The sequence below is a fragment of the Lonchura striata genome, chromosome 3 (assembly GCF_050655825.1).
Source record: "Lonchura striata isolate lonStrDom1 chromosome 3, ASM5065582v1, whole genome shotgun sequence".
In the NCBI taxonomy this organism is placed as follows: Eukaryota; Metazoa; Chordata; class Aves; order Passeriformes; family Estrildidae; genus Lonchura; species Lonchura striata.
In genome coordinates this window covers 50,850,970-50,868,022 of record NC_140705.1, presented here as the reverse complement: position 1 = coordinate 50,868,022, position 17,053 = coordinate 50,850,970, and the positions used below count along the sequence as shown (strand labels likewise).

The window sequence follows — 17,053 nt, the reverse complement described above, 5'->3', positions numbered from 1 at the left end:
GCTGAGACCCACCTATGCCTTTTGTCTCCATGGCAGCTTCACACTGGGAAACAATCAAGGGGACCACAGATGGAGAAGGGTCTCTGCAATTTTCTGGCCAGGTCTCTGGTCCAAGTTTTAGAGGTTTATTTCTTGGTATGCTACAGTGCTCACCTGCTGAACAGCTACAAATCAGAATTAAACATATTTTTAACATTCCTCTGAAATATTTTCTGTCTCATAATGTTGGGATTTGGATAGCATACTGTTTTTAAACAGCACAAAATTGCCTACACATTATATTGTAATGTGGAATAATATCCATTATTGTTAGTGTCTCACAATATATTTAAGGGATCCCCATACTAGCTAACATGAAGAAAATTATCCCTAGTCCAGCCAAACCCAGAACAAAGAAAAACATTTTTTCTTATCCTTTATGCAGGAGACTGGACATTTATTTGTAATTCTTCACAAGAAAACCCCACTTCTGTTGTAATAAAAACTGCCATAATTTCTGTATTAAACATCAAGGAGAAATTTTCTATACAGATCAGTGATAGCAATCACAATTCATACTAGAAGCAATTGATCATTTTAGAAATTATATTATATTTCTAAAAATCCACAGAAAATAATTAAACCACATTAAAAAGTTAAAAAAGAATTTATATTATTTTAATTTTATAGGGAAAAATAGTTAAACATTGTTTCTTAAGAATTATAGCTATCAAAAAGTTCTTCTCAAGTATAGTGGGAATATGTAATGCAAAATCATCTTCTATAACTACAATGAGAATCTTTTCTTTTTAAAATCTTCTAAAAATAAAAAACCTTCTAATGTAGGGGTTCTTATTTTCAGAGCATGAACGTGTTAAACATGAAAAAGCTGCCTCTCAGACAAAGCCAGGTAGGTTTGGTGAAGTAACCTCCACTTCTACCCGGCTCCACTTAATAAGCATATGTGGGATCTGCAAAACTTGGACACTTCCTTGAGCTAGGCACAGGTTTTGCTTTGTGCCACTGGGTTTGTTCAGTGTCTTGGAGAGGAACAAAAATGAGGGTGACATTTAACTAAAAGGATTCAGCTGTCAGTTTTTGACTGTTCTTGTAACTTTTCTCACTGGGTAGTAAAAAGCATTAGCAAAACCCATTTCCCAGAGTGTGAGGAAGGAATGCTTTAATGCCCTGCACTACGTCAAAGATGTGCACTGGGAATTAACCCTTCTCAACCCTTTCAGTAACTTAGTTATTACATTAAGTGAGTGTGGGCCCCCCAGAAAAGAGAAGCTACAATCTCATTGAGTACACACTCTGCAGTAGAGTCAGCCTCCAGCTCCTGAAGCTCAAAAGTAGCAGGAGCTGAACTCAGAATAGCGATACCAATCCTGGATTGACTGTGCACTTGGGTAAACTGTAAGTAATACCTGGCCGCAGTGAGCAGGACAAAGGGTCCCCCTTTCAAACCAGATCTCTGTTCTAATCAGTTTCTGGTTGTTTTTTGTTTTTTTTTCTTTTTGAGAAGGAAGGTACTCAAGAATTCACAGCTAGATCTGGTGTGAATTAACAAGACTAAGAGGGTAACCTCATGTTAAACTTAGTAGTTTTCCAGTCCCCAGTCCAGAAGCAGTGAGGCCTGGAAAGAAAGTATCCACACTCAATAGACCTTTGCTTGAAGTGCTGCTGTTTGAACTTCACATTGAAATGAAGTGCTCATGAATAAGTGATTAAATAAACCATTTAAACCTTATGTGTTCATCAATAAGCAAACAGGCTTTATTTCATTTTTTTTCCTATTTTCTTAAGAAATAAATTTATTCTATTTTTTAGTACATATCTCATTCATTTTTCTACCTTGTAAGTTAAATATTTTCATAGTAATTTTCAGATTTCTGGAAGCCTTGAGGATCTGATTTAGTGAAGATGTATTGGTTTTGAGCCAATAGGGAAAAAATATTTTTCTTCTTCTTTCTAAGTCACAGTGGCCAAGCTTTGTATTTAACTCATTGATCACTTTTTGTGTATTAACAGCTAGCAGAATGCTTCAGACATTAGATTAATTCAGCCAAGGCAAGAACGAGGAAGCCGAGCTTGGTGACCACAGTGGTGGGCAGAAAGTGGGTTGCCTGGAGGGGTAGTGTGATTACTCACCTTTCTTGCTAAATGAAATCAGTCCTGCTGCACAATTGGCCCAATCTCATCCACATAGCAGCAGGAAAATAAATTGCCTTGGTAGGGCATTCTCAAACATCACAAACCAGTATACTGGACTGATTAGGGTTTTACTCTCGCATACTACAGTACACTCCACAGCCAAGCCCTTGGTGTTTAGGTGCTTGAAGGGAAAAAAAAATAGGAAAATGCTTGCTAAATTTCTTTTAGCATAAAATCTCTATTCTCAGATGATAAATGGTTGCTTTGGAGAACAGTGGCTGTTTTGAGTTTCACTTGATGACTGGAAATATTAATCTGCAGGCACTGGTGGTAATAGTGCTTCTGCCTGCTGTGTGCCAAGGAGTGCTCTTGAGTTAACAGTTTGAATTATAAAAGCTTCATTCTGTACAAAACAGTGGCCTCCTTTTTCACCTTGATTCAATGCAGCTTCAAACCATTTTTCTTATGTCTCCTGCTATCAGACTGAGAAGTATCACATGACTGAAATACTATGGAATTTCAGAAAATATATTGGTCCCATAGGGAAAAGTTTAAATTAGAGTGTTTAGTGTATGTCAGGGAAAGAAAGCAAAGCAAGGGAATTCATTCCTTATGTAATTCTGCTGAAACTGCCTGCAATACACAGAGAAACTTTTACAGGGTTATTTTTTCCATTTAAATTAGATACATCAGACAAAAAATTAATATTAATGTTTGTAGGGCTACAAAACTGGAGCCCTGCAGAATAAATTCTCTTCAATGAAAGATTTCAGAATTTTAAACTTTGGGCTTAGTCAAAATCAGTATTTTTTTTAAATATTCATAACATCTATCTTTTACTCATTATAGGTTTATGAGGTCCTCACAATTGTTTAATTTTGTATTTGAAAGACTCCCCATAGTAAAAAAAGAATGCATGAAAATTTAGAAATATTACTTCTGTTCTTGGCAAAATAATATGTATTATCCTCATCATATGTTTTTCTCTGCTTTTGCTCATATTGAATGTGGTGAACAGATTCATTTTGTGAAGCTTCCTAATGCCTTGAAGTGTATTCCCTTATAGACACTGTTCTCCTTAAGTCTGGATATTCTAGTCCTTCAGTTTCCCTTCTGGCTACAGCCAAAGGCTGGAAACTCAGAGAAAAAGCCAAGCAGCCACCACCTATAATTCTGCCAGGGTGTTCTCCAGTGGAATCAGCAGACCAATATATGCTGTGTGGTTAGATTGCAGAATAGGTAGGTGAATGGGCACCAAAGAATTACTGTGTTCATTCCCAGATGAATGCAAATCCAAAAGGCCTGTCCAATTTTCAAGATAAATTCATTCTGAGAAGAAACACTGCTTCTACTTCCAAATTAATCAGATTTGCCATCCACTCACAAACTTATTTCCTTATTTCCTCATGTATTTGTTATCCCACAGTTACAAAACAAATATTGCTGTACATTCTCAACAGAATTAGGAAAGGAAAAATATCTTATTTAGTGTTGAAAAGTGTCAGGATAATATCCAAAGAAAGAGAAGCCTTTTTATTTTTACTTGTCATTAATCCATGGCCTTTGTTTAAAGGCAGCATACCAAGTTTTCTTCTGTATTGGTACACAGAATGTTTAATGACCCAATCTAAATTAGTGAAATGCACCATTATATGTTAAAGCTCCTCTAACAACAGAAAAAAAGACACTTTCACTCAATAAGTTGCATCTTCAAGCTGCTGGTGGTGCTATAAAACATCTCTAGTTCCGCAGATACTCACAACATGGAGATGAGATGTTTAATTCACATCTTTCATAAGAAACTGGCAGTAATAACAGCTGAATAAGGGGGATAAAAGTGCCCTATACTTAATACAAATTAAGAGAAATTAAATTGACATATACCAGGAAAAAAATGAAAAGCATAGCAATGCAGAGCTGTGTTTAATTTCCAAATAATAGAAAATATTAGCTAGAGAGCTTTATGCCTCATCAGTACTGATTTTCTTCCAGAAACAGGCCAAACAAGCAAGAGAAGGAGACCAAGAGATATCTGCCCAACCTGATCTCCACACAATCAGCTTTGATCTGATGCCTTACAGAGATCTTAGTGGAAAGGAAGGGACCAGAGGTGGATGGCTGCAAACTGCTTTCAGCAAGAGGAATGGCAAATACAGTCTAACTATGTCTTAAGCACATTTAAGAAGAATTTAGGAATAGGTATGGTTGTTGAAAGGTAGAGGTTAGGAGAAGAGCTTGAATTCAGTTATGGAAAAGACATTAAATGGAGTAGAGCTATAAAAGGATTAGGTGGAGTGAATTTAAAATCAACCAAACTGGGCCGAGAAGAAATCTGAACATAAACATCCCAGTTTCCACCTGACTGGGACGTTGGGAAGATAAAACAAACTGGATTAGAAAGTGCAATCCCACCAACTTTCTTGGAGAAGAGGAAGTTCAAGTCTGGTGGCCAATGTCAACATGGGTCCACATCATCTGAGAATTGTGCTGAGCAAATCCACAGGTGGCCCAAGAGCATGTGGGCTTGGGCAGTTTTTCCCATAAAATCAACAGAAGTTCAAGGCTGCTCCATGGTCTTGTGACAGATGTCCAGCTAGGTCTAGGTAGACTTGTCCAGTAGCAGGTGGTATGGACTGGCGTTTCAGATTGTCCCATGTGTCCCCCTGTGACCTGTTGCGTGCTTGGGCATCTCCATATATTTTTCATCTTCTGAGTGCAGACACAGGTGGATACCTCCACCTATGTTTGTAGTTAGGCAGTCTCTAAAGGTCTAGAAGGTATCTAGAAGTTCTTAGCGTTAATACCAAAATACCAAACTGTTGGGATTTAGATACGCAGGAAGGTGCTGCTGGCAAAGGTGTAATGGATGCAGGAATAGGATGGCCTCCGCCTGAGTCCCTGCCTGAAAGACACTGAAGGGTATGTGGCTGTTTTCCAGCAGCTGAGACATTAGGCCCAGTAATTTACTTTTTCCATGAACATGATCTCACCTTGCAGTCAGAACTCATAATGCCTGCATGCTGTTTTACAGTGCTATAATGGGATAGTGATGCTGTAGGCATGCATTTATTTTGTCATTGTGAACCATTTGCATAATATCACCTATAGAAATATTTTTCCAATTATATGAACCTATGCTAACACATTGTGATTTTAATGCTGCTTTCACGATACAGAGGAGAAAATGAAACAACCAAAGACTATTCCCACTGAGAAGTCAGGTAAGAATAAGTGATTCTCTCCTGATTGATGAAGCAGGAGGGGGATATTAAACGCTCTTCAGCACTCATCTAGTGTAGTATATTTGCATTGCATTATTTTTTACAGTGTTTTGAAATATGTAACTGATAACAAAGCAAAACCACCAGAGTGGAAATTGCGGCTTCTGTTCTACTCAGAATTGTTTTTCCAATGACGAAGACAGGTCAAGGCCTTTCAGCTCCTTAGCTGCTTGTTCCAGCCTCTCATTAGCCAGAGCTGGGCTAATGAAATGAAGTATAACTGTAAATCAGACCTCTGAAAGGATCCCAAATATTAGAATAAATTACCAGATGGATTAGGACTTTGGATCAGTCCTATGGAGAAAATGTATCTGGGACTAAACTCTAAATCTTTGGGTTTTATCTGTGATTACGACCATATAGTTTTTTTTAATGTAATGCTGACAGGAAAAAAATCAAGTAACAATGTGTGTTTTAGAAGATGTGAAGAGTCAGGTAAGGAATTATAACATTATCATTACTGGCAGTCAACACAAAGCTGTCTGAACTTTAGGGATTCAGATGCTGTGCATCCCTGCACAAGTAGGCGAAGCTAAGAACAAGTGAGAACTAACTTTGATAAAATGATTGAATGTTAAAAAGAAAAGGGAAAAAAAGAGTATCTTTTTTCTTCTTTCTGTATCTAACTATTACAATTTTACCTCTTTTGTCTTCTGTAGCCCAGGCAAAATCAGCAAGTATGTTATTCTTACCTTAATCAGAAAAATTCCTTTAAAATTGTTGGATACATGTATCTTATTTTACTTTTACATGAGGAAGCATGCCCTTGGCAATTTCTAGTTTTGCTTAAAATTATAGAGTCTTTATCACAATGTCTCCCATACCTTTCATTTAACACACTGTCTTGTCATTGCTATTTAAAAGCCCATTTGACATAACCAATTGCTTCAGTGCAGGAGTGAATTCATTCTACGCTTCCCATATCAAAAGACCCATCAACAAAAGTTCATATAGGAATTACAAGTCTTTTAAAAATCACTATTAAAATTTCCTGGATTGAATAAATATTCCTGCTAAGTTAAAAAAAGAAAAATAGAAATTAATTTCATATAACTGCATCCTGAATTCTTCTCAGTCAAAAAGGACTCAAGTGTCAATACCTTAACTACCACACAACCTGCTCATTCATTTTCTATACCTTTGACACCTTCAGAATGCAGATTCAACTACAATAATAATAATTAAAACTGTCATTAATTGCCCAAATAATTTAATGATCAAAAAGTCCTGATATGGGAACCACTCTTCACTGAACAAATTTTTCATTCATGCTTCAGAAAAGCATTTCCCATTTGAAATTCTGTATGATGTCTTCATCTCAGCATTTCTCAACTTGTCTCCCCACCTGAAATCACAGTTACTGGGAGTTCAATTATTTATCTGAGTAGCAGAAAGGCTGAGGCATATTGCCCTTTTTTCTGAGGCCATTCACATTTTCAGCACTTTCCACTTTACAGCATGCTTTTGGATCCTCATTTCTTAAAAGGAAAGTGATGCACATTCCTTGAGCTGTGGGAACATCACCTGGAAACAAGGCCAGCAGAGCTGTCCATTGATTTCACAACCATAAATTTTATTTTGGCCTGTTTCCATCACATAGCTGCTACTGTGCTATGAGATCTGTGGGGTGGGGATTTTTCTAAGTCTGATTTTTGTTTGCTAGACATATTTGAAAAAAAAAAGAAGCTTCTTCAACTTTTCTATTTCCAACAACATAACATAAATTATATTTTTTTCAGTAATAAATATGAAGTAGAAAGATGGGAGGAGGGGTAGAGAAGCAGACATGTGGAGATGAGATGCATTTTCCAAACCAAAAAATAATTTATTCATATGTAATAATATGTGTCTAAGACTTTGGACACTTAAGTATATCTGAACCAAGAACAAAGAATGAGCGAATGGTTGCTCTGAATGAGTTTACTCTGCACTCTCCAATAATAAAACTTGAAAATAAATAAAAATTACATTTCAGAAATTGCAGAAGACCCTACAAACTTAATTATTCTTTAAGACACATGCATGACTCTTAGTAGTATTAATAGTAGCTATATTTGTGAAGGTAAGTGCAGTACTAATGAACTTTGCTATTTTGTGGCAGATCCCTCAGTGGATAATCTTTTAATAACCCTTCAATTGTGGGTTTCTTTTTCAAAATAACAGCATGAAACAAGAGTTAATTCTGAAAAACATACATGCAATCCTTCTTACTAAAAAAAAAGAAATGTAACTTAAAAACATTATGGAAATTTTATTGTTATTCTGCTGGGTTTTTTTGTTTTTTTTTTTGTTTAGAGCATGAAGCAGTCAGACATGAAAAAGATGTCCCCCTTACAAAACCAGGTAAGCACTCCTGCATTTTATTTTGCATATTTATTTTGAAAATATTATTTAAAGAAATAGTGAAATACAATTGCATATGACAAATGTCAAAACCATTGTCCTGTGATCTATTTTGATGTATGGAATGGCCCTGACATGCCATACCACAAACTGAATAGCCCAGTACATACTTGTAATGCTGCTCGTCATTTTAAGATATAGATATATGTACACATCAAAGGTCAAAGTTCTGCCTCTGTAATTCCATTGATGTCAAAGGCATATGCCAGCAAAGACTTTGAACTGCTTTCTGAAACTGCTTACTGTAAATGGTTCCATTTTGCTAATTATTTGTGGGGGTCTGCCTTTTATTTGGACTTCACAAAACAGTTAACCTCCCAGGATGAGCAATACTTAAATTTTCACCCATTGCAGGCATCATGTACTATAGGATTTAGATCTTGATCTGGCACCACCCATAATCTGTGGCAAAGGTCTCTGATATGACAGCTCATGCACAGTTGCACCTGCACATGCCAGAGAAAAATTGATGCTGGTATAGGAAGGAGCACTGTTCAGTTTCACTGTAGATTATCATCACTGGTTTAGAAAATATCTGCTCCATGCTTCTTCATGAAAGGAAATAAGTGAAGAATTAAATTTTTTATTGTTAATATTAGTCATCCTTAACTCTAGCAAAACAATTACAGTCTGTAAATGAGAACACCCCTACTAATATCATTCATTATTAGATTGTTATTAATTACTGTGAGATAAGTAAGATTATGTTGTGATATGTGGAAACATATAGAACAAATAAAGCCATTCTCTGCCATAACAATATTATGCCAAACCTGACTGTTTTGACCATTTTTCTTTCTTATTTTTACTTCCCAGTCAAACCAAAAAACACTGCAAGTACGTGTACTGACTTATTTCTTATGGAATATAAACCTTCTTTTCAGATGCATGTTCTCTAAATTTGCATTTTTGCAATTTTGTCATGTTAGATAGTGCTATTTTCTTGCTTATACTACAGATACTCTTGTATTCTGTCTGCTTACTGACAGCCAAACACAACAAAATCAAGCACATTTATAATGCAATATTGTGAAGATGCAAGATTCAAACTCTGTTTGCAATTTTTGCTCCCTAGAAAATAATGTAAATTACAGGTAGCAAAATTGATATTCTGGTGGGCTTAGATTAGTGTAGATGTATAATTTATATTTATGCAAATATACTGTTTATTGAAAACAAGAAAATAGCATGCACCATAACTGAATTAGACAACCTTTTCCTTAATTCTTTTACCATTTGGAAATTACTTACATCATTAATTCACTAAGCATGTTGTTGGCCTTGTTCCAATAAAAACTTTTTTTAATAAAAAACCTAAATTAAATTAAAGAAGAGAAAGAAAGATTTCCAATTTAGATTAGTTTTAAGGAGGATTCAAGGGGAATTTGTCACATTGCAAAAACTTCCACTGAAGTCATGGGATAACGTCCTTTATAATGTCATTTTTAAGGAAGGCTTCTGCACGGCTGAAGACGGGGATCTATGCTTATTGTGGCATGGATTCTTGGTCAGACAAGAAGCAAAAGGACAGTGTTTATACTGCATGCTTTGAATTGTGAAAATGCCGAAGTATGGACCTTCAAAGATTAATTAGCTGTTGCTTCTTTAGCACAGGATCTGTAGAGGTTTTTTGGTGCTGTGCCTGGCACATCAAGACCAAACCATGTGTTATTCTGGTGCAAAGCAAAATTATTCACTTAAACTTCCTAGACCAGTCACCTGTGCTAGGTGCTTAAAGTTAGAGCAGATGAATACTTGCTCTTACACACCTGTAGGAAAACAGTGTTACTCTGAACCCCAGATGTAAAGTGAGTGTGAGCATAAGGCATTGAAATGTGCTTACACAGAAGGATCTCCTTCAGTCCTGAACTGCAGTGTTCCATTTTTGAGTTGTTATTGCAAAATTATTACTTTTTGTGAAGCTATCCATGGGCTTATTTCCATTTTTGCCAGTATTTTAAGAAAATTTTGTTCTATTTAATTATATTAATCACTTTTGCTCAGTCTTCTTTTCTCTGGATTTGTTTACTGACATTTCTGTAATGTCTTCTGCAGTGATTTATCTGAGAGACCCAGTGATGGCACTCAGTACTGTTAGAGGCTCATCACAGATTTAAGTGACTAATTCTTTATGTTTTCATCACAAAAATCACTGTCTACAATGATTTTTTATCAAGAGCTATATTACCCTGGTATATTGTGAATATAAGGAGTAGCCAGGATATTTTTCTCTTGACCTTTTCAGGGGGATGTTTGTACCATATTCTTGAGCTTATATTCTGCTGCTTGAAATTATTATAAAGGTTAACAGTGCCTTTAGAAAAAGAAAAAAAAAAAATTAAAAAAAAGAACAAGAAGGAAAAAACAGGAACAAGCAGACCCATGGTCATTTACAAAAGTAATTGTCTATACAGTGCCCCTTTTTGAGTAAACCATGCTTAAATAGATCAAGCTTAAGATTGTCTATTTTTAAATTGATTGATTGTCTATTTTAAATTTATTTTCTCCACTTATAGTAGAACACTTAGTTGAATCACTGCCTTCTTTATTTATAGAGGTCTAAATAGCTTTGCTTCATGTATTTCTTAGTGAGGTGTATAGTGTACTTAACATACAAGCCATGTAGCTTTTGTGTAATTCAGTATGAGATGTAGCAATGGATATGAAATACTCTCTGATTTTGGAGTACAGGTCCAGTGGAATGTAAAATAAATTAATACATTTATCCTGGTCTGAATTCATTCACACATTGTATCTTGTTCAGTCTTATTGTAAAAGTAAATGTGTTTTAAGTTAGTAAAGAAATTGGATCATTAGGGGATGCAGGTATAAACAGAAAGACAAGGCTGAACTTGAAAACTACCCAAATTAATATCACAGACAATTTCATGATAGTAACTTGCTGCCATGATCTAACCTGGCAGGCAGGTATAAACTACACAGCCATTCACTCAATTTTATAAACAATTAGTAAATAATTTTTCACTCTTTCTGTTTTAGTGTACAGGAGAGTCTATGACAGCCATTGACTATACATCAAACTTGAATGTGTAATGAAACAGAATTAACTCCCTGCATATTGATTAAAGACTCACAAGTTGGGAGACATTACCTTGAACAGAAAACAAAGCTGGTGGCAGATCTTACACATGCAGGAATACCAAACTGTATTTTGCAGTCAAGAGGAAGAACATGTAGGCTGATATTTAAAAATGACCCTAAGAATTGGCAAATAATATTCCCGATTAGGTTTATAATAAAAGCCCCATAATAGGGGTAATATATGTCCCAATGTTCTCAAAGTGGAAGTTTGTTTATGCATTGAGAAGGGGAAATGGCCCTTACACTTCATACAACAAAGGGTCAAACCTATTGCCCTTCAGGCCAACAGTCTTCCCATACCTGACTATCCAAGGAAATCAGTTAATCCTAAATTAGGGTACATGCACATAACTGGGCCCATCCAAATCCCTCAATTAAGAAATGAGAGCATGAAACTCTTTCCTAGATTTAGTACCTTGGAAAAAATCTTCATTTTCTTTCTTCTGTAAATGAAAAATCATATTAACTATTCCATGGGTCACAATTCAGTAATGTGTAATCTTTAAGAAGCTATGAGTAAGATCATAAGCAAAAAGGTAAATATTAAAGGACTTTAGCATGTCAGCATTTAATAGCAGCAAAACTGGCATTTGCTGAATGCCCGTGGTGCCTAAGCATTAAGCACTGACATTTACAGGCCTCCTTATTGGCCAAAACTTGAGTAAAAGTATCCTGGGACGCGTTAGGGAAAATGATGCTTAATTGCTCAGTCTTCCTTTGGAAAAAGCATTGACTGAAACATTTTTACCTTGGTGTGAGCTCATATTCATCTGAAGCTAAAACTCAGCAGGAAGAATGTACAGAGGTATCTCAGTCAAAAGAATACCTTTAAATGCTTTGTGATCTTATTCCTTTTCTGTCCTGCTCTAAGGAAAAGCGGCTTTGCTTTTTCTTTCAAATTGTATTCTTACATAAAACTGTGACTACTGAAGTAGTGATGGGTAAGACTTCTTGGATTCAAAGTTACAATGTAATTAATTTATTTGATTTAAAATGAGTGATAATGATTTATACCAGAGAATTTCTATCTGCTGGATGGACCAATTTTCATAAATTATTTTAGGTATTATAATAGCACAGAAATGCTAGGTGGTGTGGAAAGATGTCATTAAAATCTCTCAAGAGATTTTTTTTCTTAAAAGGCAAGTGAAATTGCTAGTGTGGGAGAAACACTTAGGAGTCAATGCCAGCTATTCAAGGTCAGTGTCAGTCTTTGGCTGGGAAGTGTGGATGATAAGAAAAGAGAGGTAACAATTAAACTGAATACATTTTTTGGAAAATAGTACAGTCAGCTATAACCTTAAAGGCACACTTAAAAATGAGTCTGTTTAAATATCTGTTTGCTGGAAAGCTTTGTTTGGTGCAGTGTTTGCATTTGCAGGAATCATTGTATGCTGGATTATAGTACATCAAAGAGTGAGACTTTTAGCTGTCAGTGTGAAATTCTACCTACACGCTCATTGTTAAGGTACATTTGTTCGTAAATTAATACCCTGCAGAAAAGTTGCAGATAAAAAAGATCTATTTAAATGGTTGCTTGCCCTGAAAAAATATGGTACTGAAATTCTTGTTCTTTTCCTTCCCTTCCCTGCCCCCTTTCTCTTCATTACTGGCTATTTTCCTGGAGAACCAACAGCTGAAATCCCAACATCAGGTAAATATTGCATTTTTCTAGTATGCCTCATGGGAAGAGCTAATGAACATACCAGTGTTGATTAATGCATGTTGCTCACCAGTAAAGAACAGTGATAACATAAAGCTGCATGAGTCAAGTGACGGCACTGCAGCTACAGAGGTCTCTTATTTCTATCTGATTATGTGATTTTTACTGTTCTCCCTCTGCAGCATGTTTTGGTGAGCTAGACACAGGTTATCCTCACTCAAAGAGCTGGTGTGAATCAAGTGACACATGTGCCAGAGGACACAGAAGAAAGTGTTATTACAACAGTTGGATGATGCAAAGTGCAAATGAACCATTTGAAGGCAGCCAGCTATTTTTCTGCTGTAGCCAGCAGTGAATACTAAAATGGGCTCAGGTGCCTGAAGTCATATACTTTGCTTAATTTCAATCTGCCTTTATTGGTTGAATGGAGTCACAGACCAAATGCATTTGCAGCTGCAGAAAAAAAGATGTAGAAAAGGAAGCAGTGCATGCTCTAAGTGAATGTAGACGAGGAAAAACACCCTCCCAATAAAATAAATCACAATCTATTGCTGCAGGACTTCTGAATGATCACATATAGCAGTTCTAAAGGTCCATCTAGCTCTGTATCCTGGGGATTTTTGTTTGTTTATTTCTTTCAGATGTTTGAGATCACTCTGGGAAAGAGAGTAAGAAGCAAGCAATAGGCAGACTCCTTCCCTAGTGTATTTTGGCAAACAAACAAATCTGGCAGTAGCTAAGGAATTGCAGAATTCAAGTTGTAAACTCTTTATCAGGGTTTTTTTTAAACTACTTTGCAACCAGCAATATTCAAACAATTTCTAACCACTCTACACAAAGTCCAGAACTTCTAGTGCTACTAAGTGTAGCAGGCACTGTTGCAATGGTACAGGCATTATAAACATGCCATGAAACACATTTACCACAGTAATTCTTCCAGGGAAATTACCAGTGAGAGAATCTTTGCACAATGTACTTACTGTAAAAGCCCTGTATTTCTGATGCCTGTCACTTAATGTTATTTCTTTGCAAATCTTTCTAGTCACAAAAAAACCAAAGACAACTAAGGAAAAAGAAGGTAGGAATTTATTCTATGTGTACATATATATGTAGACGATCACAATAAAAATAGTATGAGATTGCAAATTTGCATGTATTGCTGTCTGAGGCAATCCCTAATATATCTATGTTAATTCTGAAATAATTTTACTTGAAAACTCTTGGTAAAATCTATTCAACAGTCAGTTAACTGAGCTTTAACGTGCTACCTTTTCTTTGTAGAAAAAACAACTATGAAGAAACAGCTGAAAGATGAAAAAACTAAAGGTAATAAAGGGATAAAAATCACTGCAAATAGCAATAAAAATGCAAATATTCAGGTTTGGGGGATTTTATAAGATTAGAAAAAGGAGCTTTTTTAGTCTTTCTACATACATGCAAGTAAACCAAAATGATGAAATTGTACATAAATCCCCAGTAATTGAATGTGTGGTGCCTCCTTTGCATATGAGTATCAAAGATTACATCAGCAGATCCAGCGTGGCTGCAGCGGTGCCCTGCCTGTGACCCTCCCTGGCTGGCGCAGCAGGGACTGTCCAGCCCCAGCACTGCAGCCCAGCATTAGCCCAGGCTCCACCCAGTCTGCTCCAGTGCTCCCTAAAGAGGTAGTGCAAGGTTCATCTCAGTAGCTTCTCTGGAGCCTTAGGTCACCCGCTTCATCCCTTAAAATAACTTAACTGATACACAATAAGTACACAAGAAGCCCTTTTTTACACACAAGACAAACTTCATGATCACCCATATTCTAACCTCTTGGTCGCAGCACTGCCTTGATTGTTTCCTCACAGTAATAGAGAAATAGAGGAATGCTTTCTGTTATACCTCTAAAGATAACTAATAGCAATAAATTACAGTATTTTATTAGGTAAGTGATTGAAGACATAAATATCTTCTCTACATTGGCTAAATACAATGATTTGCATATGCACACTGAAATCTCAAACCTCAAAGGACAGCAGTGGTGCTGGCGCCAGTTCACTAAGCTACTTTCTAGAAGCAGTTTGCTTATATGGTTATACTGGACAGAAAATGTATCTGTTTAAATTATTTACTAGGAGAGTCAGGATTTAAAAAAATATGGCTTATAGAAATTCTTATTTGAGAGATTATTCCTAGAAACAAACATGTTTCTTATTGAAATTTGTTTCACTACTTTGGCCTGAAACTGTAGATTAATTTAGTATCTATATTTTTTAATGTGTCCCTCCAGTGAAAGAAGATCCACGACATCAAAACCTGACAACAGGTACACAATTTTTCTTTGTTATAAAACATTCAGAAAGGTTGTAGTTTGTTGTTTGGTTTTGTTTGGTTTGTTTTGGGTAGTTTGTTTTTTTTAGGGGAGATCACACATTTTCACATTTCTTATTCAAGTCTATGAAACAAGATGTGCAACAAGAGCCAGGCAAATCAAATCCACAAATCTTGTTCCTGTGAAGAATGAATTGCTGAAATGGTATTGCTTTACCGCCTTTCTAAATTTTTAAACACCTATTCATCTGATTACCTTATAAAACAAGAGGTCTGTAATTAATATGGCAGTGCAGAATTTAAAACTAATATTTCCTCCTCTTTTCCTAGAAAAATCTTTTCCACAACAAAGTCACATAGGGAGAAACATGTTCAGTTTGTTTTCTCTCACATTAATAAATATTGTCTCTCATCACAATCTGCCCCAGCTCCAGCAAAAATGGTGAAGAAGGGCATCTCTGGAGAAAATCTCCCTCTATTGTTTAATCATGTTCTTACTAGTTTACAGCAAGAGGAAATACATGATCCAAATTCTTGACTAATATAAATTAAATTCATAGCTATGACTTCTGTGGAACTGCATTAATTCATGACAGACAAGGATCAAAGCATTTAATCTCACCTGACATCTAACAGGTTTACACAGAAAATATGAGCTACATATGAATATGGTTCCTCCTAATGCAGCTTTGTAGTCTTAACTTACTGAGGAAAGTATTTCACTTCTAATTGTCCAGACTATTTTGTTGTATACGCTTTTTTGACTTCTTTACTGTAAATGAAATGATTTAGACTCCTACAATCATGATGTAAAATGTGTAACATATGTGCAGTTATATGTATCTATTTATTTAGAAATATATTTATCCATATGTAGAAACTTTAAATCATAGAAAACTCAAAAAGATACCTAAGTATAAAACAAGTGAAGAACAATCTGTTTTCAAGGAAGAGAGAGTACAAATTAAGTGCTAAATAAAACTTGGATTTGTTACCATGTGTATTATACGAAAGTATTTGCACACATGGCTCACTTTGTTTTATAAAGGCAACTACATTTACAAAAAAGAACAGCTTTACCTTTTTTCATCTTATTTTCTTTAATCAGGAGCACAAAAATATGGAGTCAGATATATTTTATTCCTCTAGATTTGTATGTTATCAACTGACAGATACAGAAGACAGAATCCATGCCATCAAAAATGTATTGCTATTTAACACAGAATTTTTATAGATCAGGAAGTGCTAATCACAATAATAATAATCAGTACACTAAACCGAAAATTTTGCCATGAGAGAAATGAATTCTTCTATGCATCAAAATCTCAAATTTAGTGTAAAACACAAATGTACTAAAAATTTTCTCTTGCTGGACTTTCGCTTGCCTACCACCCTCCTACAAAGTTTGCATCATTCAAAAACTGTGTTTCTGTGACTTTCATTTACATTACTGTTTGAATTAAACATGATTGTTTAATTCAGTTGTATGTTATCACTGGGCAATTATTCTCAACTGGACATTTCTCAGATCATAAGCAGCTCTGTGCAAAATAACTGGCTTTACAAACAGAACTTACTATATAAGTGGTTTTAAAATATTTATTGTCCACCAAAAAGAATACTTAGTTTTCAGAAAATGGATGAAACGTTTCCAGAAGAACATCAAAGCTACTCTTTTGGATGTTGTTTTTCAGCATTTGCTCAAATTGAGAATTTAAGTTTAGATCAAGTTCTGGGTCATGCATACTTGAATTGGAACTTGATAACTTTTACCTGTTCTGTTTGCAGATTAAGCCTCTATTTTTCCCCAGTTCACTGAATACTAATTTTATATTTCTGATAAATGAGTGGAAAAGGATTTACACATCCTAAGCTAATCTAAAACTTTAAATAGAAAATTTTCATCCAGCCTTCAAAAGCTGAATAGATTCCCATGTTCTTAGATTTTGCTCAGAACTCTTCAACCTTTACCTCATATTAAAAAGCAATCAGATAAAGAAGATTAAGCAATTTTAAAAGCTGTATATAGCTGCAATTTTAGAATGCACCACATTTGAACAGAATTTTAAGCACTGCTGTACCTTTTATAAATAATGCTGCAATGTGCAGTAGACACTAAATTTTACTCTCCTGTAGATCTGCAAGCAATTAATTAGAATGC

At 35.4% G+C, this 17,053-nt stretch overlaps 1 protein-coding gene across 31 annotated transcripts in view; it reads left to right on the top strand.

Annotated features, from left to right (window-relative positions):
• TRDN (triadin) overlaps positions 1 to 17,053 on the top strand; it is a 228,023-nt gene that overhangs the window by 191,279 nt on the left and 19,691 nt on the right. For 22 of the 31 annotated variants that reach the window (XM_085576497.1, XM_085576514.1, XM_085576512.1 and 19 more), the window contains 9 exons: positions 842 to 889; positions 5,310 to 5,354; positions 6,074 to 6,091; positions 7,710 to 7,757; positions 8,634 to 8,654; positions 12,547 to 12,573; positions 13,625 to 13,660; positions 13,864 to 13,908; positions 14,852 to 14,887. In XM_085576497.1, the coding sequence (XP_085432623.1) occupies positions 842 to 889; positions 5,310 to 5,354; positions 6,074 to 6,091; positions 7,710 to 7,757; positions 8,634 to 8,654; positions 12,547 to 12,573; positions 13,625 to 13,660; positions 13,864 to 13,908; positions 14,852 to 14,887 (324 nt within the window). The remainder of the gene's footprint in view (positions 1 to 841; positions 890 to 5,309; positions 5,355 to 6,073; positions 6,092 to 7,709; positions 7,758 to 8,633; positions 8,655 to 12,546; positions 12,574 to 13,624; positions 13,661 to 13,863; positions 13,909 to 14,851; positions 14,888 to 17,053) is intronic. The other 9 variants (XM_085576510.1, XM_085576495.1, XM_085576519.1 and 6 more) reach the window with 7 other exon arrangements.